The sequence below is a fragment of the Corythoichthys intestinalis genome, chromosome 14 (genome assembly GCF_030265065.1).
Source record: "Corythoichthys intestinalis isolate RoL2023-P3 chromosome 14, ASM3026506v1, whole genome shotgun sequence".
In the NCBI taxonomy this organism is placed as follows: domain Eukaryota; kingdom Metazoa; phylum Chordata; class Actinopteri; order Syngnathiformes; family Syngnathidae; genus Corythoichthys; species Corythoichthys intestinalis.
The window spans coordinates 22,573,764-22,600,138 of record NC_080408.1 but is presented as its reverse complement, the minus strand read 5'-3'; the positions used below and the strand labels follow the sequence as shown (position 1 = coordinate 22,600,138).

At 39.0% G+C, this 26,375-nt stretch overlaps 1 protein-coding gene across 1 annotated transcript; it reads right to left on the bottom strand.

Annotated features, from left to right (window-relative positions):
* Nucleotides 1-26,257, bottom strand: LOC130929673 (protein disulfide-isomerase TMX3-like). The gene is made up of 16 exons (XM_057857049.1): nucleotides 26,199-26,257; nucleotides 25,979-26,042; nucleotides 25,862-25,904; nucleotides 22,022-22,145; nucleotides 21,906-21,951; nucleotides 17,276-17,356; nucleotides 17,109-17,208; nucleotides 16,969-17,046; nucleotides 16,846-16,912; nucleotides 10,350-10,448; nucleotides 10,228-10,285; nucleotides 8,164-8,217; nucleotides 1,590-1,646; nucleotides 1,390-1,519; nucleotides 1,244-1,312; nucleotides 1-1,176 (listed from the first exon to the last, which is right to left on the bottom strand). The coding sequence occupies exons 1-16, from the start codon at nucleotides 26,236-26,238 to the stop codon at nucleotides 997-999; spliced, it is 1,290 nt and encodes a 429-aa protein (XP_057713032.1). The 5' UTR covers nucleotides 26,239-26,257; the 3' UTR covers nucleotides 1-996.
* Between the last annotated feature and the right edge of the window lie 118 nt (nucleotides 26,258-26,375).

The following is a 26,375-nucleotide window of genomic DNA, read 5'->3' as shown; positions in this document are numbered from 1 at the left end:
TTTTGACCATTATGGAGTAATTTTGCCATGTCGTCCTGAATAAATGCATTTTTATTATTTCATATTCCATTCATCACAAGATTGTTATTTGTCATGACCATGCCATTTATTTAGCAATTGGGGAAAATACTTGGATAAAAAGAATATCCTGTAAAAATATTGAAGTAAAGAGACAGAAACAATGACATTTTGCCGCTCTCTTTGTCGCGTTTTCCTCATTGTGAATAGTTCCCCCTCGACGGGCTGACTGGTCCTTCTCAAGCCATTTATATAGCTATTGGGGAAAAATACTTGGATAAAAAGAATATCCTGTAAAAATATTGAAGTAAAGAGACAGAAACAATGACATTTTGCTGCTCTCTTCGTCGCGTTTTCCTCGTTCTGAATAGTTCTCCCTCGACGGGCTGACTGGTCCTTCTCAAGCCATTTATATTGCTATTGGGGAAAAATACTTGGATAAAAAGAATATCCTGTAAAAATATTGGAGTAGAGAGACTGAAACAATGACATTTGGCGGCTTTCTTCGTCGCGTTTTCCTCGTTCTGAATAATTCCCCCTCAATGGGCTGAATAGTAAAAGCGATGAGACCAGTCTACCGCTGACGTCATCCACCTGTTGGGGACGCTAAAGCCCTATAATGGTAGGCGTGGCTAACTGGCAGATTAAAAGGCTAATTTCTCGTCATCTGTCCTTTGCTAAATTGTTGTATATAGTCAAATCGTCTCAAAATATGATTCTAATTCACATAATAATGCCATTTAAGACTTTTTTTCTCGTGTCGTATGCTCTTTAAGGAAACAGATCAACAACCTTCCCACTGTTCTAACGGCTTTAATGGTATTTCATGAATGAACATCTAACTAGAGAAGCAGTCAGAGAGCAGACATCCGCCTCAGCAGCCAAATTCAAAGCATCACCGTTGCCCGCTCTCTCTATGTGCTCATCTAGTTTTTAATCTTTTCATTGAATGTCACGATTCACTAAGTTTACCAAAATTCAGTCGGACTTTTGATGCGCATTTAGTCTCCGAGAAGAGACGGGCTGCCCATCGTCGTCGTCCTCGTCGTCTTGGCCCCCTTGTCGGGCTTTCCAGCACAGGAAGCACACCGTGATCAAAAGCGCCAACGGGAAGCCCAACAGGAAGAAGAACAGCAAAGGTGCCTCCGTCAACAGCGGCTGCAACCGACAAAACCACGGTGAGGCCGATCACATGTAGTTAAGAAGGAAGTATTGACAGAAATACCGAGAGCGTGACTTTGATTTCGTAAATGAAGCGTCTGACTCGCTGAATGACTCCGTTTCCTCCGCTAGCCTAAAAGAGGTAAAAGGACAAACAAAATCAGGAGGGTGTTATTTCCCCAACCCGGGATTGATACCAGTCAGACTTACTTGGATGCTGCCGTTCAAAACCTGATCCATAAAATCCAGCAGGTGGCGTTCCGTCTCCAGCGACGCCGGCGGCAGGAAGTAGCTGTCAGTGGACAGATTCAAGAGGACGACAGCGGGGAGGTTCAGCTTGCTGCCGACGCCACAAGAAGAGCAAGTCAGACGATGAACAAACACACGTGCAAACACGTGCGAGCCTTCACCCCATGATGAGTCCGTTGATGTACTCGGCGCCCACCATGAAGCCAAAGTGAACTTTTCTGCGGGAGCGAGGGCGTGACAAATATTTACACACTTATATAATACATATACACCGTAATTTTCGGACTATAAGCCGCTACTTTTTTTCTTCATTTTGAATCCTGCGGCTTATATTCCAGTGCAGCTTATTTGTTGATTTACAGTGTATCAAAAAAGTGAGTACACCCCTTGCATTTCTGCAGATATTTCAGTATATCTTTTCATGGGACAATACTGACAAAATGACACTTTGACACAATGAAAAGTAGTCTGTGTGCAGCTTACATAATAGGTAGGGTTGTTTCGATCATGTTTTTTGCTCCCGATCCGATCCCGATCGTTTTAGTTTGAGTATCTGCCGATCCCTATATTTCCTGATACGATTGCTTTTTTTTTTTTTTTTTGCTCCCCATTCTATTCCAATCATTCCCGATCATATACATTTTGGCAATGCATTAAGAAAAAATATGAATAAAACTCCATTCAATTGCTCCAAGTATCTTTTTTTATTGTCCAACATGACATTGTTCCACTGCTTTGGATCAAAACAAAGCTTATCAGCACTGTGCCATAAAATATGTAAACAATAAACATGTAAACCAGACATGTCCAAAGTCCGGCCCGGGGGCCAAATGCGGTCCGTGGTCAAATTTCATCCGGCCCCCGGCCTCTGTCATAAAATCAATAACGTCTGGCCCACACACAGACTTAATAAATTGGACACCAGTACTGCAACCAGCATATGAAGTAGCTTACACACGAAATGCTGCTCCTCATTTACCCACTAAAAGGCAGCAGCACTTAAACCCTTTATTGCCAAATGTAACACATTTGATACACTTAAAATTTCATGATTTTGAGACTAATTTTGAATTTTGACATTTCTTTTTGAAAAAAAAATGATGGATGCAAGTTAACACATGCATCTGCAGGTTCCATGAGAAAAAAAACATGATTTAGCATGGGTTATAGATATTAGAGCGCTTGTTACACATATTCATTTTGACTTTTCTTTTTACAAATTTGAAAAATAGGTTTCATTAGGACCTTATTTTTCAAATTTTGGGATTCTCTGAATTGCTTCATGTTGCAGGTATTTAAGGGCTAAGCAACATTACTCCGTGTGACCCATTATTTCCATTTTCTAAAATGGCGACAATCAACAAAAAAAAGAAAGTTGACTGTGACGGCCGACGCATCAAGAATAGGTGGAAATTGGACTATTTCTTCACTAAAATACGCAACAACTGTCTCTTGCCTCATTTGTAAAGAGACAGTCGCTGTTTTTAAAGATTTCAATGTGAGGCGATATTACCAAACAAGACACGCTGACATGTATGACAAGATTACAGGGAAGATATGCAGTGAGAAATTGAAGCAACTTGAAGCTAGTTTAATTTCACAGCAGTAGTATATAGCAAGAGCCCGAGAGTCGAAAGAGAACGCAACAAAGGCTAGTTGCGAGATTGTTGAAATTATTCATTAAAAAAATAATAACGCAAATGTGACACACTGAATGGCTTGCTAAATTTTGCTTGAATATATTGTTCTACGTAAAAAGGACGTGAGCCAAGGTCGGCCCCCCACATTTTTACCACGCCAAATCTGGCCCCCTCTGCAAAAAGTTTGGACACCCCTGATGTAAACTAAAACATTGAGTGCAGAATAGTGCAATAACAAAAATCTTCAAAAGAGGTAGTTTACATACTTACTAGGCTTAAAAGTGACATTCAGTCAAAAACTCACATTCACAAACAATGAGAATAAAATAACTTTTGGCTTAGCCTTAGTGCCGTTTATCCGTACGATTGCTTCTTGTAGTTAGACTTCTGCCTTTTTTCCCCTTAGCCACGCTTAACGCTTAACCCCCTCCGCTTAAAATAAAGTTACACGACGTCACTCCCATGTTCCAAGTTTTTTTCGGTGCCACACTTTGTGAGTGTGACAATAAATGGCAGGGGAGGATGTTTGTTGTTATTATGAACCAATCTTTAAACCAAAACTAAAGACTCTGGATGAGCGGAAGACATTTTGTCTGTAACATTAAATACAATTAGAAAACGATTTAATTAAAAAATATATACACATTTATTAAAAAAAAGGCATGTCCGATATTTTTTGCCAATTCCGATACTTTGAAAATGACGTGATCGGACCCGATCGATCGGGATGACATCTTTAATAATAGGGTTCATTTATTTTCCCCTCAAAATAACTCAAAATGTAGCCATTAATATCCAAACCCCTGGCAACAAAAGTGAGTACACCCCTGACAACCTACATACAGTGCCTTGCAAAAGTATTCGGCCCCCTTGAATCTTGCAACCGTTCGCCACATTTCAGGCTTCAAACATAAAGATATGAAATTTATTTTTTTTGTCAAGAATCAACAACAAGTGGGACACAATCGTGAAGTGGAACAACATTTATTGGATAATTTAAACTTTTTTAACAAATAAAAAACTGAAAAGTGGGGCGTGCAATATTATTCGGCCCCTTTACTTTCAGTGCAGCAAACTCACTCCAGAAGTTCAGTGAGGATCTCTGAATGATCCAATGTTGTCCTAAATGACCGATGATGATAAATAGAATCCACACGTGTGTAATCAAGTCTCCGTATAAATGCACCTGCTCTGTGATAGTCTCAGGGTTCTGTTTAAAGTGCAGAGAGCATTATGAAAACCAAGGAACACACCAGGCAGGTCCGAGATACTGTTGTGGAGAAGTTTAAAGCCGGATTTGGATACAAAAAGATTTCCCAAGCTTTAAACATCTCAAGGAGCACTGTGCAAGCCATCATATTGAAATGGAAGGAACATCAGACCACTGCAAATCTACCAAGACCCGGCCGTCCTTCCAAACTTTCTTCTCAAACAAGGAGAAAACTGATCAGAGATGCAGTCAAGAGGCCCATGATCACTCTGGATGAACTGCAGAGATCTACAGCTGAGGTGGGAGAGTCTGTCCATAGGACAACAATCAGTCGTACACTGCACAAATCTGGCCTTTATGGAAGAGTGGCAAGAAGAAAGCCATTTCTCAAAGATATCCATAAAAAGTCTCGTTTAAAGTTTGCCACAAGCCACCTGGGAGACACACCAAACATGTGGAAGAAGGTGCTCCGGTCAGATGAAACCAAAATTGAACTTTTTGGCCACAATGCAAAACGATATGTTTGGCGTAAAAGCAACACAGCTCATCACCCTGAACACACCATCCCCACTGTCAAACATGGTGGTGGCAGCATCATGGTTTGGGCCTGCTTTTCTTCAGCAGGGACAGGGAAGATGGTTAAAATTGACAGGAAGATGGATGCAGCCAAATATAGGAACATTCTGGAAGAAAACCTGTTGGTATCTGCACAAGACCTGAGACTGGGACGGAGATTTATCTTCCAAAAGGACAATGATCCAAAACATAAAGCCAAATCTACAATGGAATGAAAATAAACATATCCAGGTGTTAGAATGGCCAAGTCAAAGTCCAGACCTGAATCCAATCGAGAATCTGTGGAAAGAGCCGAAGACTGCTGTTCACAAACACTCTCCATCCAACCTCACTGAGCTCGAGCTGTTTTGCAAGGAAGAATGGGCAAGAATGTCAGTCTCTCGATGTGCAAAACTGATAGAAACATACCCCAAGCGACTTGCAGCTCTAATTGGAGCAAAAGGTGGCGCTACAAAGTATTAACGCAAGGGGGCCGAATAATATTGCACGCCCCACTTTTCAGTTTTTTATTTGTTAAAAAAGCTTAAATTATCCAATAATTTTTGTTCCACTTCACGATTGTGTCCCACTTGTTGCTGATTCTTGACAAAAAATTAAAATTTTATATCTTTATGTTTGAAGCCTGAAATGTGGCGAAAGGTTGCAAGGTTCAAGGGGGCCGAATACTTTTGCAAGGCACTGTACATCCCTAAATGTCCAAATTGAGTACTGCTTGTCATTTTCCCTCCAAAATCTCATGTGACTCGTTACAGGAGTGCTGTCAGCATTGCTGCAGAGATTGAAGAGGTGGGGGTCAGCCTGTTAGTGCTCAAACCATACGCCGCACTCTAAATCAAATTGGTGCGCATGGCTGTCACTTGGACGGTCATTTGCTTTGCATATAATTTTCAACCAAAAAAAAAAAAAAAATTTCAATGATTTTTTTTCTTTGATTGAAAATATTTTTGGGGGATTGAATGATCTAGACACAAATTTCCTAATCATACTATGGCCCAAACACAAAAATGATTGCTTCAATCAAAGAATACTTTTTCAATGAAAAATTAAGTCTTCAAATACAAAATTTTATATATTTAATATATATATTAGGCCTGTCAAAAATAACGCGTTAACGACCACGATTAATCTGGAAATATTAACGCATAAATTTTTAAAAAAAAAAACGCAATTTACCGCTCACACTGAGTTTGGCCACAACTGCCCCCCCCCGTAGTCCCACACGCTGATGTTTACATTCTCCGTGCGGCAATGCAGGACAAAATGCAGCCAGCCACTATGAGTGAGGATGATGACCCAGGACTGCTTCATGGCAAACTCCGTTTTAAAAAGCTGCCTAATGGAAATCTGGATAAAACCAGAGTTGTGTGCACATACTGCTGTGATGAACTGTCCTTCCATTGAAGCACAGAAATTCATCAACTTTTTGAAAATGAGAAGGCAACGAAGGTGGAGCAACTAGCCAGAGCTACGTTTGTTGCAATGACAGGAGACCACTGGACATCGGTAAGCAACCATAATTATCTCGGAGTAACGGCACACTTGATCGATGATAGCTGGCGGCTGCATTAGCTGGCGTTATGTGTTGTGAAAACAGAAGAAAGACATTTCGCTGAAGCATGTGTTTGTCAGTTTCTGGATGTTGCTAAAGAGGGGGGGTGGAAATAACAGACAATGTTACTACTATTGGAACAGATAGCGCTCGAAATATGATGGCAGCAGGCAGGAGTCTGCCATTCGAGCATTTGCCTTGTGCTGCACACATGATACAGCTGAATTTATTTGTGTGAAATGTTCAATTTAACAGACAAGTTGTTTACACATTTTTTGAAACACTAGCTATTGTTACTGTATTGTGCTTGTCTGCTCTTTAAGTTGGCAGTTCATTTTGGGTAATATGCCAAACGGTAATTGAGTTACTGTGGCGGATGCGATGCTTTGGGACTCTCTGTGAACTCTGAATTCAGCCGTAACATGCACGGCTCTTATGTGTCTGTCACGTGACTGTGACGTAGCCGGTAACGCGCTCGGCCAACTATACACACAAGTTCCGTGGGTGAATTATGTCATATAATGAAGGGTCACCACACTACATTGTTAGTCTGAGGCATTTCAATCTGTTAAAGCTCTTTGCTGTATAATACAGACAATTTATTTTATTTTATACGTGCTGAGTTGTTAAATAAAATTTTAAAACTCTATTTGGTTAAGTATTAATTCATTCACACATCATACATTTAATCTTAAAACAAATTTTAAGTATATTCCTAGATTTTTTTTCCTGAAGAGCAACTTTATTCATCCCGAGGGAAATGTGATTAATCATGATTAATCACACAGTTGACATATGATTAACTCGATTAAATTTTTTAATCATTTGACAGCACTAATATATATATTTATTTTTTGCATTCAAAAACATTTTGATTAAATTTTTTTTTGACTGAAGTGATTTTCTTTTTGAAAATCTATATATTTTTTTGAAGTAACTTATTTTTTTGATCGAATAATAAAGCCAAAAATGTCCTAGCCAAAATGTGGCCCAAACACAAATCAACATTACTTCATTAAAAAAAAAAAAAAGTTGCTTCAATCAAAAAAAAAAAAAAAAAAAACCAAACTTCACTTCACAAAACTTTCACTTGTATTTTTTTTAGTTTTTTTGAGTTGTAAATCTATTTTTGCATTCAAACACATTTTTTTTAATTGAAGTGACTTTTTTTTGGTTGAAAATAAATTTTTTGATTGCAGCAACTATTTTTTTATTGAAGAATTTTTTTGGGGGGTTGAATAATGAAGACACAAATCTACCTCCAAATGGCTCCGCCCAGGGGATACAATTTTTGACTGGGGTAACTACATTGTCATGACACCAGCGGGCGCAGCCTAATTTAGAATTCTCCTCAAAAATGATGTGAAACAAAAAACGCTCATTATCAACTTATTATTATAAATATTTTTTGTAAGTTAATTTTATTGCTGACACTGCGTTTCGGGGTCATCAACATGTTGTGCCCCCCCCTGCCCCAAAAGTCAAACTCCGCCTATGCATAAGCCTCACTGGACTATAAGCTATAGGATTGAAAATGAGGGAAAAAAGCGGCTTATAGTCCGAAAATTACGATATTTTTATCATTCTTTATTCGTTCTTGAGAATTGGTGGTGCTGCCACCTAAACACTTGGCATCACATGCAAAGCTACTATCAATTAAAATCTGTGTAGCAGTGTGGGGTATCTACCCCTTGCTACCCCCTGGGGGCGCCATTGCTTGCAGTGCGTTTTCATAATAAAAGCAAGTGAACTTCCTTTACCTGCTGTAGACATCTTTGTAGTCCCGTGAAACTTTCTTGACCAGATTTTTGTACCTGAACATGTGACAGGAAGCACAACGCATGACAGGTCAGACAGGAAGCGTGTCAAACAGCTGGGAGCGTCACTACCCGATTGTGAGTGCGTCAGGCAACTGCATAGAGTCGTAAATTGGGTCTGTGTCGCGGACAAATCAATAAGCCTTGTGAGATCGTCAGGCGTGCCACCAAAAATTCTTATATTATATATTATATAATAAAATATTGCTAATTATAATTAACATATACATTGGTATAAAAACGTACCTGAACCTTTTGGAATTCCTCACATTTCTGCATAAAATCATCAAATGTGATCTGATCTTTGTCAAAATCACACAGATGTAAAAACAGTGTCTGCTTTAACTAAAACTACCCAAACATTTATACAGTACGTTTTCATATTTTAATGACGCTATTATGCAAAAAAAAGACAGAAGGGGGAAAAAAAGTATGTGAACCATCACATTTAATATTTTTTGGCCCCCACTTTGGCAGCAATAACTTCAACCAGATGCTTCCTGTAGCTGCAGATCAGTGTGGCACATCAACCAGGACTAATTTTGGCCCATTCTTCTCTACAAAACTGCTGTAGTTCAGATTCCTGGGATGTCTGGCATGAATAGCTGTCTTTAGTTCATGCCACAGCATCTCCATGGGGTTCAAGTCTGGACTTTGACTTGGCCACTCCAGAACGTTTATTTTGTTCTTCTGAAACAATTATGAGGTCTATTTACTTTCGTGTTTTGGATCATTGTCTTGTTGCAGCACCCATCCTCTTTTTAGCTTCAACTTTCTGACACACGGCCGCAGGTTTTCCTGCAAAACATCCTGATAAACTTTTCAATTCATTCTTCCATTAATGATTGCAAGTTGTCAAGACCCTGAGGCAGCAAAAACAGCCTCAAATCATGATGATTCTTACACCATGCTTCACTGTTGGGATGAGGTATTGATGTTTTTCCTCCACACATGACGTTGTGTGTTACTCCCAAACTATACAACTTTGGTTTCATCAGTCCACAAAATATTTTGCCAAAACGTCTGTGGAGTGTCCAAGTGCCTTTTTTCCGAACATTAAACGAGCAACAATGTTTTTTTAGACAGCAGTGGCTTCCTCAGTGGAGTCCTCCCATGAACATTCTTGGCCCTAGTTTTACATAGAGTTGATGTTTGTACAGAGATATTGAACTGTGCCAGTGATTTCTGTAAGTCTTTAGCAGACTCTAGGGTCCTTTTTCACCTTTCTGAGTATTCTGCGCTGAACTCTTGGTGTCATCTCTGGTGGACAGCCACTCCTTGGAAGAGAAGCAACAGTGCCAAACTCTCTCCATTTGTGGACAACTTCTGACTGTCGATTCATGAACATCCAGACTTTTAGAGATGGTTTTGTATCCTTTCCCAGTCTTATACAAATAAACAATCCTTGATCGCAGGTCTTCAGACAGCTCTTTTGACTGAGCCACGATGCACATCAGACAATGCTTCCCATTAAGACAATTCTTACCAGGTGTGAGTTTTATAGTGAGCAGGGGAGCTTTAAACCACTCATCAGTGATTGGGCACACACCTGACTTAAATTATTTGGTAAAAATTGGATTCAATTGCTTAGTCAGAGGATTCACTTACTTAAGTTTTCCCCGTTCTGTCATTGTTAGCATGCTATCCTCATTAAGATATCATAAATAAATATACATTTACAATACAAAACAATATACTGCATACTCACTTGAATGTAAATTAATTGCTAGTACGGCTTAGTCAGACACTGCTAACTCTTTGGCTGCCATTCTCTGTCAACCTGCCACTTCAAATGGATTGGACGTCTACTCGTGATAAACTCATTGGTGGGAGAGTGCATAAAGGCCATGATGATTTGACCTCTATTTTTACAGCACTGTGCATAGCTGGCGGCCATCTTGCGTGGAGGACTAGCAGTTGGAAACGAAATATCGAAGAGTACTAATCGTGCAGCATTGGCTCATTACTTCACGGCGCAGTCACAAACGAGTAGCCTGGCGGTTGTACCTGAGATTTTGCGGGCTCATGTGGGCATCGTCCAACATGGCCAAGAGGACCAGTTTCTCTGTAAACACCGAATGGGCGTCAGTATGAGAATCTGCAGCTCAAATGCGTGCGGTTCTGCTTACCCGAATCCCCCATGTGGTAGAGCATGTAGTTGTCGACTTGCGCATAGTTTTTGAATTTCTCTCGTTTAACCCAAGCCATCAGCGAGCCGTCGCTAGCCTCTGAAAGGTCAAAGGTCAGTGTTGGAAAAGGTTAAAGACCAAATGTGAAGTAATTTCATAACAAGCCAAATAGGGTCACAATTAAAGTAATTAAAAATTGTCCAACAAATAAAGCATTAAAAAATCATTTATATGTTGTATATTTGACAAAATAATCGCGTAAGTTCTAGCCTGAAAGGGGACGAACCTGGAAGTGATACGTCACACCGAGAACAGCAATGGCAGCGCTCCATACGGCCGCCATACAAAGCCCTTCAAACAATGACTCAAACAGCGATATAAGCGATAGATCGAGTGCAAGGGAGGAGATCCAAGTTTTTGAAGAGTTGGAGGAAATTTATGTTGGACCTAACATGTATTAGCCAGACGCTAATCAGGATGCAAACAATGTGCCTACACTACCTGACATGGAATGGAGACAAGACCCATCGAGATTACAAGATGGGTAAGATATAGGCTGTTATTATTTTCATGATTTGACGATGCAGGCATTTCCACATAATTTTATGTTTTTGTCTATCTGATGACATTGTTTAAAAAAAAATAATAATCAGGCTTCATGTTCATTTTGGCAGATCCGGCAGCTCTCGTGCATATAAAATAATAATATAAAAACGTTGGGGGGAAAGAAGGAGATGAGCCGTTGATGACTTTCTCCACTTTATTGTGGCAACAATAAGAAAACAAAATAATGGCGGACTGCCGCCACATTCGACCGCGAAGTTTTGCTTCTTGCTCATCTGCCCTTCGCCTCCTACTACTCACAGCTCTCCAGTCCCAGCGTCTCTTAAAAGGATCGTGCATAGTGTCTTGTTATGAGCTTTTTGTTGACAAAGGTATCGAACACACGACGTGCTGACAACTTCGTTTCTCTATTAACACATAGAGCTAACAGTACGAACACAGCTTGGGGCTCTCAGCAGGCTGTGCGGAGCGATAGATAGAGCCTATGCCTCTCTATCACACTCCCGCGTCACGTGACCAAAACAAGAGTAACGTTGCGTGCACTTCAGGGTGCCTCGAAAAACATTATATCAGAATATTACATATGAAAGAGTCAGAGATTTGTTGATGCACTAAGAAGCTGGACCAACAAATCACACTCCTGACATTTAAAAAAAAAAACAAAAAAACTTGAAATTGAGGCATCTTGGGAGCAAGCAGCCAGGATCAAACGGTATTTCAACATGCCAAAAAGACATGAATTGCATTTACTGTCTTTTTTCAAAAAGAAGGAAGATGGTTCAAAACGAGGCAGAAAAGTACATAGAAAAGAAAGAAAAAAAGGAAAGTCCCACAGCATAGCAAGTGGGCATTTGCATTGTTTTCAGCACCATTTTCTGCATAATGTAATGTCCGTAACTGGGTTCGGGCCCGTGAAGGGGCCATCGGACAGCAGAGTGGTGACGTAGCGGGAAGTGAGGAGAAGAGTGCGGCGTGAGAGCGAAGTTGGCGGTCGCATGTTGCAGCAGTCCGCTGTTATTTTTGTTAGCGTAATTTCCCGGATATAAGGCGCACCCGTGTATAATGCGCACCCCAAATTTACTTGTAAAGTCTAGGGAAAATTATTGTTCCCGTTTATAACGTGCACCCTAATTTTAGCACCAATAAATAGAGGAATACAAGAAAAAAAGAGCTCGTGTACCGATACAGAAATGTCATTTTACTGACTGGTGAAACACAGCACAAGCGTAGCACATTGGTAGTTCACATTACCATAAACTGACAATATTTACAGTAATAATATGATTTGACAACTTCTCCAACTTACCAGAATCTAGGAGAAAACAAAACAAATGTGACTTTTCTTTTAAAGGCTGCTGTATAACTTGCTCATTTCATCATGATGAATAAATGTTTCTTCCATGGATTGATACGGTAAAATAAAAGTGAGAACGTAAGTCAGAAATCGGAACGAGCGCATCGCTATAGACTAGAATGTAACAATAGGAACTATTGTTATTTGGGTATGACTTTCCCTAGGGACAGATATAGTTGCCGGACACAGGAAGTCTGTGTGCTTACGTTTGTTATGGTCCGAGTTGCGGAGCTGCAATAAACGTTGACTCAAATGAGTTCAAGAAACTAAATTCTGTGCTTTATGAAGAGGGGAAAAAAAGCAGAATTTAACACAGATGAAATCATTCGGCCGATTAGAGTGAAGTATTACCGAAACAAAATGGTGACGTCACGTACCGTAATGGTCGGCAACGGGTGGCCGCATACGTTTCTTCAACAGAATGTGGCCGTGTCAATTAAAAAAAAAAATCGGTTTATATATATTTGTAATATATATACATTATATTTCTGTCTCCATCCATGTACCCGTTTATAATGCGCACCATGATTTTACAATTTGATTTTGGGGGGAAAAAAGCGCATTATATTTGGGAAATTACGCTATTTGTTAGTTAATTGTTGCCACAATAAAGTGAAGGAAGCCATCATTCACTCCTCTCCTTTCTATTTCCCTATTCGGGCTATTACAATATGTTTCGGGACCTGTCCACGTGCCGTCATCCCTGCGCTGTCATATGTACTTTGCGTTCCGGCACCTTATGATTTACAAATTAAGCACTGTTCCACAACAGTTGGCAGCTCCGCTTTGACAAAGTCATCAGTCATCTATCCAAAAATCACACTTACTTTTTTGCAAATCCCTGATCATAAGCAGACCGGTTGAGGAAGAAGGCATCTTCGAAGTCTTTGTAGCAGAAGAACACGACTCGATGATGGCGTGAAATTCATTCACTTAGTGTGAACAAAAGATGTCCATTTACGTGCCCTGCTATCCTTCAGCCACTCATACAACTTTTCTTTAGATTGAGAACAATACATCGCCACACACCGCCGTGGCATCTTACCGAGAAGCAATGCAACAGTACTGTGTGGATTGCAGACTTCCCTCGCAGTTTTCGGTGTGACGTAATCAGTGTTGGGAGTAACGCCGTTACGTAACGCTGTTACGTAACGGCGTTATTTTTTCAGTAACGGGGTAATCTAACTAATTACTTTTTCCGCCGTTACAACGCTGTTACTGACGGTCAAAAGCGGTGCGTTACTTACAGTGTTGTCAGTAACGCGTTACGCGTTACTGTAATCTGATTACTTTTTTCAGTAACGAGTAATCTAACGCGTTCATTTTTCTACACCAGTAATCTGATTAAAGTTAGTTTCCTTAGTGTCTCTGCGTTACTATTTTTTCATTGCCTCATAACGTATGTAGAATGAAGAATAGTGTAGTCATGTACGAAGAGCATTTTGAATAGAAAATGCTAAAATAAAAGGTTCCCGGTACGTGTTTCCATGACAACCTCTTAGCTATTTCCTGTTTTGGACTCGCGCCACATGTTGTGGGACTGAGGCGGGTGGACATTCGCGGCAAGTGTTGAGACGTTGCGAGAGAATGTTGATCTGTGGATATCCATGAATGAAGGTGATATTTTTCCTTCATTCTGGAGGGTATCAGCAAAAGGTTGGACCCCCTACATGCGCGGCCGTTTCGTAGCTTTGCCGTAGCAACGACGGGCAGTCATCGCTCCAACTTGGCAAGCTTTGTTTACATCATATGCGTGTTGCACATTTATGCCGTGAGGTGATGTGTTCGTTTAGCATCTGTGGGATGTGTTGTATTTCCGATTGAGTGGAAAGTGCTTAGTTGCCGCCACGTTTTGTGGCCAAATTGACCGCGTTTTATGTTGAGAGGAGTACTTCCGGGTTGTTAATGTGCACGGCTGCACGCGCATCCGCGCTCGCCACCACCTTTGTGTTTATTGCATTGTACATTCCACTTGTGTGTTGTTGATTATTGTGCCGTCAGTTTGCATTGTTTTACATTGGCACTGATATGCTGTTAACCATAACCCGAAATTCAGAAGTTTTGACATTAGGCTTAATCTTAAAGTTAGCGGGGTTTAATTGGTCGGTGGAGTTGATTTCAACAAATTCCAAGCAGTTTGTCAGATATTTGTTAGTTTCAGGGCTCCGGAGTGGCTAAGCTAGCGCGAAATTCTGATATTCCCCTTTAAATTCAATCATCGGAAAGTCAATTACATGTGATGACATTTTTCTGTTGTCATTCTTATGTTTAGGCGGCAAAGGGAGAAAAATGGGTAAAAAGTAACTGATAGATTACTTTTAAAGTAACCTAGTTACTTTGATAATGAAGTAATCAGTAAAGTTACTAGATTACTTTTTTGAGGCGTAATCAGTACTCAGTAATTAAATTACTTTTTCAAGTAATCTGTGACAACACTGGTTACTTACTCTGAATAAATTGAAGAAACTACCAGCCGTGTCGAGTCGACTCTCTGCTCTGTTGATTTGTCATCCAAGACTTGGGGTGCGTTCAGTTTCGAGAATAGTGCACGTGTTTTGTTTTGTGCTTTTTCTTAGCAAAGATATACCACAAAGGACGTGCTGGCACTCTGTTTCTTTAATAGCACATACTGTATAACTTTAACATTAACACAAACGTACGGTTCTCGGCAGGCCGTGTCTCTAACTCACTCCCGCATCATGTGAGCTAAACAATATTGGCGCCGTGTGCACTTTAGGGTGCTTCGGATAATTCTGCATCAGAATATTACAGCACGTACTTCTTATGACTCCAGGCTGTTTGTCCCTGCTCATTCAATTAGACAATGCTTTCCAAAGTTTGGTAACGTTTCTGTGTTTGCTACACATGATGCTAGCCTCGTTCCCATCTCCCACTGTCAGCCAGCAATAATTCTGCTTCCATCTTGAGGACGACGGACGCTTTGAAGGTGATGTGAATTGTCGGGAAACCAGCCTACCTGAATGCAGCCCCTCGAGAGATGCGATGGAAGTGATTGTGATTGGCTGAGGGTTAGAGTCATGTGTCGTTGTAAGCCAATCAGAGCCAGTGATTTCATAAGCAAACCGGAACAGCACGTGCGGCAAACACACACACGCAAAACAGATGCACAGGGTCGGGATGGCAGAGCATTCAGAAGAAAAATGTCCTTAAAGAGGTGGAGATGTAGACGCTATTTCAAGTTTGTCGAAATTAAAGGAAAGAACCTGCATGTAATGTGTAATTTATGTCCCGGGGCAAAGCTTTTGTTGACATCTGTGGTAAGCAATTCAAATCTGCTGAAGCACCTAACAAGTTAACTACCTGTCTGTTGTTCTCTATTCCACTGACTCGAATACTGCTCAGAAAATTTCAAATTCTTTGACATACAACAAGTTCTTTTTAAAGTAACGGAAATAGTTACTTTCCCTGGTAACTAGTTACATTTACTATAGAGTAATTCAGTTACTAACTCAGTTACTTTTTGGAAGAAGTAGTGAGTAATGTAACTAATTACTTTTTTTAAAGTAACGTGCCCAACACTGGACGTAATTTCCGAACATTTACGAAAATTGTCGAAGAAAAGGATTTTCGTTGTCAAGGGCGTTGCTATGGGTTAAACAAAGAATCTGGAAGGGTTGCGTTAAAAAAAAAAATAACGAAAATATTAGGGCTGTCAAAATTAACGCGTTAACGCGCGGTAATTAATTTTTTAAATTAATCACGTTAAAATATTTGACGCAATTAACGCACATGTCCCGCTCAGACAGTATTCTGCCTTTTGTTAAGTTTTACAGCAAGGCTTTTTGTGCTGTAACAGCGAACTCTTGTGGTCGCTTTGCGACATGGTTTATTGGTTTTCTCCTCTCGTTCAATATGGCTGCAAGACGTCTCTGTTGTGCTTATATGATCCTTGGACAAGATTTGTCCGTAAGTATGGTTGTTGTAAAGAATGTACATATTATGTTAATAAGCGAAATGTTATATTTTTTGTATGAGACGCTTTTTGTTTATGTTTAGTTAACCTGTATAGCGTGCTAAGCTAACGTTGTTGCTAATGCAATGCTTGTGTACTTTTTTTTTGTACTTTTAAAGGGGACAATGGTTTGAGACCAATTTATTAATAAATCAGATGAAAAAGGAAGAAGTCTGATTATTAAGGCGTCGTTCACTAGCTGTCTAGCATTGGAAAAAGTAGACGCTTCGGAGTGAGGACAGCATAGACAGATTTGAATGACAGTAGATTGAAATGCCCACTACAGTCCTTATGTACCGTATGTTGAATGTATATATATATATCCATCTTGTGTCTTATCTTTCCATTCCAACAACTTATTTTACAGAATATATATATAATTCACAGAAAAATATGGCATATTTTATAGATGGTTTGAATTGCGATTAATTGCGATTAATTACGATTAATTAATTTTTGAGCTGTAATTAACTCGATTAAAATTTTTAATCGTTTGACAGCCCTAGAAAATATGCTTACATTGTTTAGCCATTGATATTATTCAAAAACATGGTTGGCCAACCTTACTTCACATTTGGTCTTTAAGAGGTCACGGTTATTCTCACCATCGTAGCAAAGGTAGCTCCCGTCTTTGAAAACCGCTACAGCCGGAAGAGCGGGAAGCGACGTGCCCTGAAAACTCTTAGCGTGAGGTTATGTCAAACTACGTTAAACGCCGTCGCGGTTACCTTGGGCAGGACTTCCCTGCTGGCGGAGAAGAAGAAGGTGGACACGATCATCTGCTCAGCCACGGATGAGTAGACGCCCTGCAAATGCACACATGCTTCAAAATTCCGCGTAAGTGCGTTTGGGCGTTCACGTGCGTTACTTTGAGTGGCGACGATGCTCCGATATAAACAAACAAGACGTCGTGGCGACGCATAGCGTCTTGGAAGAGCTCCACGCTGGTCAAAGGTCGAATCAGTGGACTGAAGTCGCATAAGAAACATTTGTTATTGGGATTTTCAGTTGATTGTTATACTCATAGTTACTCACCCGCTAACTCGGTGAGCAAAATCCACGATGGCGTCACTCGTTCGGGGTCCGGAATGAACATACTTGACGTCGTTCTTCCACCTGAAGGACATGACCGTGACGTCGCATGTATAGAGCAGAGCGGGGTTGGTTGTCACTTGTTATTTGAATTGGATTATCTTTAAAAATGACATTTTCGTGAATGAAATTTTTAGAATATTGACGGCGCAAGACGTCCAATCCATTTGAAGTGGGAGGGTGGCAGCGAATGAACGTTCGTTCATTCGCTGCCACCCTCCCACTTTAAATGGAATGGACGTCTACTAGTGATAAATTCACTGGTGGGCGAGTATATCTTGGCCAAAGGAAGAAATTATTTTATTATATTTTTAAACTCATTAGCTGCTATTGTATGCATTGGAAAAAGTAATAAAAATCATTTAGTTTTTAGGAGCCACATGATTGGACGTCTATCACCGTCAATTGCACTTTAAGAGTTAATTATCTATCAGAAAATACAACTTGTATTAATAATAAAAAGAAAAACTAAATATAGAATATTAAATTTAAAATTAAAAATATAAAAACCTTAAATTAGTTTAAAAAATATATATATTAAAACTAGGGCTGTCAAACGATTAAAATTTTTAATCGAGTTAATCACATCTTAAAAATTAATCGTAATTAATCGCAATTCAAACCATCTATAAAATATGCCATATTTTTCTGTAAATTATTGTTGGAATGGAAAGATAAGACACAAGACGGATATATACATTCAACATACTGTACATAAGTACTGTATTTGTTTATTATAACAATAAATCAACAAGATGGCATTAACATTAACATTCTGTTAAAGCGATCCATTGATAGAAAGACTTGTAGTTCTTAAAAGATAAATGTTAGTACCTACAAGTTATAGAAATTTTATATTAAAACCCCTCTTAATGTTTTTGTTTGAATAAAATTTGTAACATTTTCAATCGAAAAATAAACTAGTAGCTCGCCATTGTTGATGTCAATAATTACACAATGCTCATGGTGCTGAAACCCATAAAATCAGTCGCACCCAAGCGCCAGCAGAGGGCAAAAAAAACACCCAAAAACACAAGTAACAAGTGGACATGACACTGTGCTGTCATTTTAATGTTTGAGCGGGGCATGTGCGTTAATTGCGTCAAATATTTTAACATGATTCATTTAAAAAATTACCGCCCGTTGACGCGATAATTTTGACAGCCCTAATTAAAACATATTAATTTCTAATAAGTGATACAGTCATGTGAAAAAATTAGTTCACCCTATGGAAGCTTGTGTATTTTCTAACATCTTTGGTCATATGAATAATTAATATCAATTTTTAAAAAAACTTGAGAGATTCAAATAATAGAACTAAACAATTAAAACTTTTTTTTTTTTTTTTATAACTTTCTGTTATGTGTCATTTTGAATAAATGCAATTTTTGTTGAGGAATAAATTAAGACACCTCAGCATTCAATCTCACTTAAAATGGCTAAAATCAAACCCAAGTGTGTCACATTTGGTACACATGATTAGAACATCATTATCCATTGTTTTGAAGGCGTTTTGAAGGTGTTTGCCTTATTTAAACCTCACATTTAGTTTGGTGTGCCCCTGACTGTTGAAGTGAGAGAAAACACAATGGTGAAATCAAAGGAGCCGTCTGAGGCCTTTAGAAAGAAGATTGTAGACGCTTACGAGGCTGGTAAGGGACTTCAAAAGAATATAAAATCCGCCATTCCACTGTCCGGAAACTAGTCTACAAGTGAAGGACATTCAAGACAACTGCCAACATGCCAGGTCTGGCCGTCCAAGCAAGTTCATCCCGAGAGCAGACCACAAGATGCTAAAATAAGTCTCCAAAAACCCTAAAATGTCATCACGGGTCTGCTGGTTTGCTCTCCAAGAAGAATATAAAGGCCAGACTGAAGTTTGACAGAGTGAATGTGAACAAAGACTAGGACTTCTGGAATAATGTTCTTTGGACAGATGAATCTAAAATTGAATTATTTGGACACCAGATCAGAGGACATGTTTGGCGTAAACCCAATACAGAATTTCGGGAAAAGAACCTCATACCAAATGTGAAGCGTGAAGGTGGAAGTGTCATGGTTTGGGGATGCTTTGCTACCTCAGGACCTGGACAGCTCACCATTATAGAATCCACCATGAATTGTATCGTGTATCAGAGGGTGCTTGAGGAAAATGTGAGATCATCTGTGAAAAAAAATTAAAGCTGGAGCGAAACTGGACCCTGCAATATGACAATGACCCAAAACATACCAGTAAATCCACCAAGGACTGGCTGAAAAGGAAGAAATGGAGAGTCCTGGAATGGCCAAGTCAAAGCCCAGATCTTAATCCCATTGGGATGCTGTTGGGTGACTTAAAACGCTGTACATGCGAGAAACCCCTCATACATCTCACAAGTGAAAGTATTCTGCATTGAGGAGTGGGGAAAACTTTCTTCAGACCAATGCCAAAGACTGGTAGATGGCTACAAAAACTGTCTCACTGAAGTTGTTCCAGCCAAAGGGGGTAACACTTGCTATTAGGTGGTCGGGTGTCCTAACTTTTTCCTCAGTTAGAATATGCATTTTTGTTAATATGTTTGGTTTAATGCAGGGGTGTCCAAACTTTTTGCAAACGGGGCCAGATTTGGTGTGGAAAAATGTTGGGGGCCGACCTTGGCTGACGTCCTATACGTAGAACAATATATTTAAGGAAACTTTAGCAAGCCATTCTGTGTGTCACATTTGTTTTATTATTATTATTTTTTTGGTGCTGAAACGATTAATTAAAGAAAAAAGATTCAAATTAAATTTTGCTGCTTCGAGTATTCGTTTAATTAAAGTGATAAAATGCCCTCTAGTCTGCCTCATTTCACATGTCTGAATCCAGCTGCTCCATGTTAAAACCAACATAAGCCAAGTTTTTGTTTGAGCTAATGGTTTTTTTTATGCATTCGTAATTTAGTTTATTGGTATATTTAGCAGTTGTTTTTTTTCTTTTTTTTTGTGGGAATATGTGTCTGAACCATTTGTCAAGAGCATTAAAAGCGTTAGTGCTTTATAGCATTTAAGCTAGCAGACATTTGCTATGTAAATTAGCCATTGTTCTTTTGTCGATCCTTATTTATTTATTTTTTATACCGTTTGAGGCTCAGCTCAGGTATTTTAATTTTTCATGTTCCTTATCCGATTACTCGATTATTCGAACTAACTAGTTCATCGATTAATCGACTACTAACATAATCGATAGCTGCAGCGCTAATTTTTAAAATTAATAATTTCAACAATCTCGCAACTAGCCTTTGTGGCGTTCTCTTTTGACTCTTGGGCTCTTGCGAAATACTGCTCTAGTATGTAATGTAATAATGCTGCTGTAAAATTAAACTAGCTTCAAGTTGCTTCAATTTCTCTCCCTTGTAATCTTTTCGTACATGTCAGCGTGTCTTGTTTGGTAATATCACCTCACATTGCACTATTTAAAAACAGCGCACTGTCTCTTTGCAAATGAGGCAGACACAGCTGTTGCGTATTTTAGTGAAGAAATAGTCCTATTTCCACCTATCCCTGAAGCATCGGCCGTCGCAGTCAACAGTTTTTGTTGATTGTCGCCATTTTAGAAAATTGGGAGTAAAGGGTCACACGGGGTAATGTTGCTTAGAGTGCTGCTGCCTTTTAGTGGGTAAATGAGGAGCAGCATTTAGTGTGTAAGCTACTTCATATGCTGGTAGCAGTACTGCTGACCAATATATTAAGTCTGTGCGGGCCAGATGTTAATGATTATTATGACAGAGGCTGGGGGCCGGATGAAATTTGACCAAGGGCCGCATTTGGCCCCCGGGCTGGACTTTGAACATGTCTGGTTTAATGAGTAAACCAATGTTAATTTTGGTTGTTTACTACAATTAAATCACTTTCTTTTCCAGAGAAGAACAAAAGAAGAAGAAAGAAAAACAAGATCAGAAACTGATATGTGAACATTTATTAATAAAGAACTGAATATTTAATGGAGTGTCCTAATTTTTTCACATGACTGCACATATCAGAAATAATAAAAGAAATTTCCTTTTTATTTTTCATATTTTCAAAAAAATGATTTTAATTTTATACATTTTAATTTGAATTTAATTTCTGATAATTTATCCTTATTTATTAATCTTTAATTTTTTTTAAAAATCTAGAATTATCCGTTTTTTTCCCTTTTCATTTTTTTTCTCAAATATATTTCTTAACTGAAAATATTTTTTATTTATTTTATATCATGATTTGTTTTTATTTTGTTTATAGATTTAAAAACAATTTTTTTTTAAATGTAAATATTCCCTTTGCGTTTATTAACTATATATATATATATATATATATATATATATATATATATATATATTTTTTAATTTAAAAACAAACTTTAATTTAGCAAGTAATATTAAGTCAATGTACGTCATTTACTTTCATGGACATATTTTTTAATTATTTTATTTTTTTATATTCTGATCATTTTGATAGTAACACTAAGCAACACTGCCCTCTAGTGCTCGAATTATAGCATTGTGACAAACAACCTATGTGACAACCAACCCCGTTCTACCTTCCTGTATGCTTGCTCGATCGTCCGACTCACATGACAATGGCGGGATAACTGTAAACTTTGAACTCTTTAGCCAATCCTGCGGACAGAAAGCGCGTTACCACAGAGACTTGGCACAGCAACGTCTACCGGTATGTTGGCGAGCGGACCCTTGTTTGCGATGGCGTCGCATTTCCCCACATTGACCGGCGACCCGACGCTCTTCAGCTCAGAACCCACATGATGCCACGTCGCATCAAGCTCCTTGCATAACAGACACCACGGAGCGTAAAACTGCACACACATCACACAGACATCATTGAATTGTGGGTGATGCATGTACCAGTACCAGTTGTTTTAAAAATGAACTTTCAACATTGACCACATACTGTAGACTTTGACCTTTTAACAGTTTCGACATTTTGTTACGATTTCCCCGTTCCGATCACGTGATTGGAAATCGGACCCGAGCGCATAATTTTCAGTGGTTTGAAATCAGGTGAAACACATCCACATATTTTATGCTGTATTTTGGGGTGAGCAAACGTCCTCTTTTCTCGTCCTGTCCGTATCGTCCGGCCGGGTTTTATAAATTCATGAAAATGTCCGGTTTGCATGATTTTTTAATGGGACCAATTTGAATAGAATCCTTCCGGCCGCTGGGGGGCTGCACCTTGACTGCGTTGACATGGCTCAGGGGTTAATTTGTGCCGGATTCTGACAGAGCAAGATCCAGCACCTATTGATTTTGGCCTCCCTGTGTTCCGGGACTTATTTGGGCAGATCTGACACCTCTCATGTATAGAAAATAATAATAACATAAAAATGTTTTTTAAAAATGTATTGTAATAGCCCCGAATGGGGGGAAAGAAGGAGAGGAGTCGTTGATGGCTTTCGCCACTTTATTGCGGCAACAGTAAGAAAAATATAAACAAAATAATAGCGGACTGCCGCCACATTCGACCACTACCTTTTGCTTCTCGCCCGTCTCCCCCCTCGTTTCCTACTACCTCACAGCTCTCCAGTCCCAGTGTCTCTTGAAGGGACCGTGCATCGTTCCGGACATTACAGTATAAAGTCATTTGAAAGAGTGGGAGATTTGTTGATGCACTGAAAAGATGGACCAACAAAGCAGGCTCCTGACATTAAAAAAAAAAAAAAAAAAAAACTATGGAAATTTGCGGCATCTGGGGAGCAAGCAGCCAAGATCAAACAGTATTTCAACATGCCAAAAAGCCAGTTGCATTTACTATTTTTTTCAAAAAGAAAGAAGGTTCAAAATGAGGGCAGCTGTAGTGATTATGCTAATAGGCAGGACCGGGTGCAGCAGAAGGCTAGCGCCGCAGTAGCTAGCCAGGTTCACGGACAGCCAGCCAAGCAAGGGCAGGAGGTTGCTACCGTGGCAGCAGCTGGTCAGGTTTAGCGCCACCCGAAGTGGGGGCCAGCTACAGCGCCAGCAGTCAGCCAGGTGGACCACCAACAGCCGGAGCAACAGGCCAGTACATTTTTAGGGCAAGAGAAAACGTGGGGGATGAAACTCACAAAAGAATGGGTTTGTGTTATTTATTGTAATCTCAGATTTTTTTTAATGTTTTACAAGTTAGACCTGTTGAGAAACTAATTGCTGACTGTGTATTATAAGTCCTACCTGTGGTTATGTGGGCAATATCCCATGCTGTGCAGAGTATAGCATAAATAATTGTAAATTGTTGTCATAAAATTTATATCATGTATATTATCTGAAATTGAGGCTTGTAAGTCCCACAGCATGGCAAGTGGGCATTTGCGTGTTGTTTTCAGCACCATTTTCTGCGTATGTTTGGCGACCTCTGCCCGTCTCGTCATCCTTGCGCTGTCATATGTACTTTGCGTTCCGGCACCTTATGAATTACAAATTAAGCACTAGTGTATGTGTACATAGAGATACAGTATATTGTATTTAGTCTTGTAGTAATTGTTTTGCGTTCATGTATTTGGTTAAATGTGAGTATTATATTCTAAGTACCTGTGTTTCTTATGCCTCAGGGTTCCTTAATCTATGTTAATAAGAGGAAATTCCAAATTGACACAGAGAAGTATTTCTTCAGAATTAGCGTGTTGAAATTTACTGACACTTTGCACAGAATAATACGATACTGCGCTGCCTGTGACGTGTTCCCAAAGAGCCTGCCTAGTTGTTAATATTAGTTTTTTTTTATTGTTTTTTTTTAACACTCAATACGTACATTATTGCCATATAGTATATGATATATACTATATGGCAATATTTATTTATTTATTTATTAATAAAACTGAATGTTTCTATCCAGACAGAGGTGGCACACTTTAAATATATCAAAGTGATATACCGTAGTCATCTTTGAGTGAACTTCGAGTAAAACTGAAGTATCTCGTACCCGGGCCGAGTGTCCTCTTCTTTTGTCAAAATATGGTCATCCTATAGTATTTACTAATTTTATTTTATCCTTTGTTTCCTGTAAGTGTGAATAGTGTTGCACTGATACCGTTTTTGGCTCCCAATACCAATTGTGATATGTAGCTGTGTGGTATCCACCGATGCCGATAATGGACAGATGCATTTTTTAAAAAATGATCTTTGTTTTAATACTGAATTACTGCCTACGCACTTTTTAAAAAATATATTTTTTTAATACTAAATTATTGCATACTCCCTTGAATTTCAAGTAATTGTAATCATGGCTTGGTCAGACACATCTTCAACTCATTGGCTGCCATTGACATTAATAGACGCCTGGACGTCAACTAGCGATAAATTCCTTGCATAGCTGGCGGCCATCTTGGGTAGGGCAAAAGTACATATTGAGCAGCATCGTCATGTTTATTCTTAATACTCCCTAATACCCATGACATCATTTTAGTGCCATTATCAGCACCAATACAAGTATCGGTCCAACACTAGTTTAGGTTAAAAAATAAAAATAAAAAAAAACTCGAGTAATTCGATTAGAAAAAAAGAGTCAAAGTACATTTTGCTGTTTCCAGTATTCATTTAATTAAAGTGACGTTGTAATGGTTTGTTTTGAAAGTGTTCACATTTATTTTTATTGATTTTGGGTGGATACACTGCCCTCTAGTGGCAACAGTGAATATGAAAAAATTCATTTCACATGGCTGACTCCAGCTACTCCCCGTTAAGACCAAGATAAGCTACGTTTTTGTTTGCGCTAATGTTTTTTAATGCATTCGTAATTTAGTTTATACGTATATTTTTTTTTTTTTTTTTTTTTTTGTGTGGGAATATGAGTTTGAACCATTTGTTAAAAGCATTGTTAAAAAAAAAAGTTAGCATTTTATAGCATTTTAGCTAGCGGACTTTTGCAATGTAAGTTAGCTAATTGTTATTTTGTTGTACTCCTCATTTATTTATTCCGTTTGAGGCTCAGCTCAGGTATTTTATAATGTGCCTTATCCGGTTACTCGAACTACCTACTTCATCGAAGAATCGACTACTAAAATAATTGATAGCTGCAGCCCTAAAAAAATTACCACAAATGCTTTTGATTGCTAATTTGCAATAAACACAAAATAATGTGTATTTTATTATATATTTATTATTATTATTTCTTATTATTTCTTTGTTTTAGTTAACTTTCACAGCTTGATTTAAAGTAAAAGATTTTTAAATCGTATTTTTTTCCAATTTTGGCATGAAGCGGTTCATTTGTACTGTGCAACATTACAAAACATGTTATGCCAGCTCTCTTGGTAAAATAATGTTGAGATAGCATCATGCAAGAGTGAGCATATTCTGAAATATTCAAATATTTTGCATTGGGATGTGTTTTTTTTTCCTTAGTAAATTGCCGAGTTAAGTACTGGATCGGTACTTGGTATCGGCAGATTCTGAAAATCATGTGACTCTGACTCGAACTGTAAAAATAGGACATTAGGACAACCCTAACGTTATGCATAAAATAAATAAATCCAGTATGCTTAATAAAGAAAATCATCATCATAGACCACAAACGAATAAATGAGGGTCTACGTACTTTAATCAGCCAAATGTCGTCTGGTTGCCTGGTCTCCAACAAACTGTCGGACGGGAAAAGGATCGGAAGCATGACTGATGGGTTACTATGCATATACGACAAGGAAAAAAGACTCACGTGTCTTCCAGCTCATCCACGTAGGCCCAAAGCGGAGCCGAAAACACGCAAAGCAGCAGGACTGCTGCACAAAATGACACGTCACACACATTTCCTAAACACCCTTCTTGAGCTTTCACCTCTCAGAACTGAGAGAAGGAACAAGAAGGCAAATACATTCTACCAAATAACATACTGAGATAAAAACAGACTGTATAAGAACAATTTGTGTCGCTTTTACCTGCGTGCAGGACCGGCGTGCTGCCGGTGCCCTGAGACATGTTGAGCAGATTAAGAGCAAAAACGTCTGCGCCATCCTAATCTCTTCAGATTAAGACGTTGCCATTCAAAGGGCCTCCAACTTTATTGACAAGAACATCAGATTGGTGTCAGAAGGCTAAAAACCCACGAGCTTGAG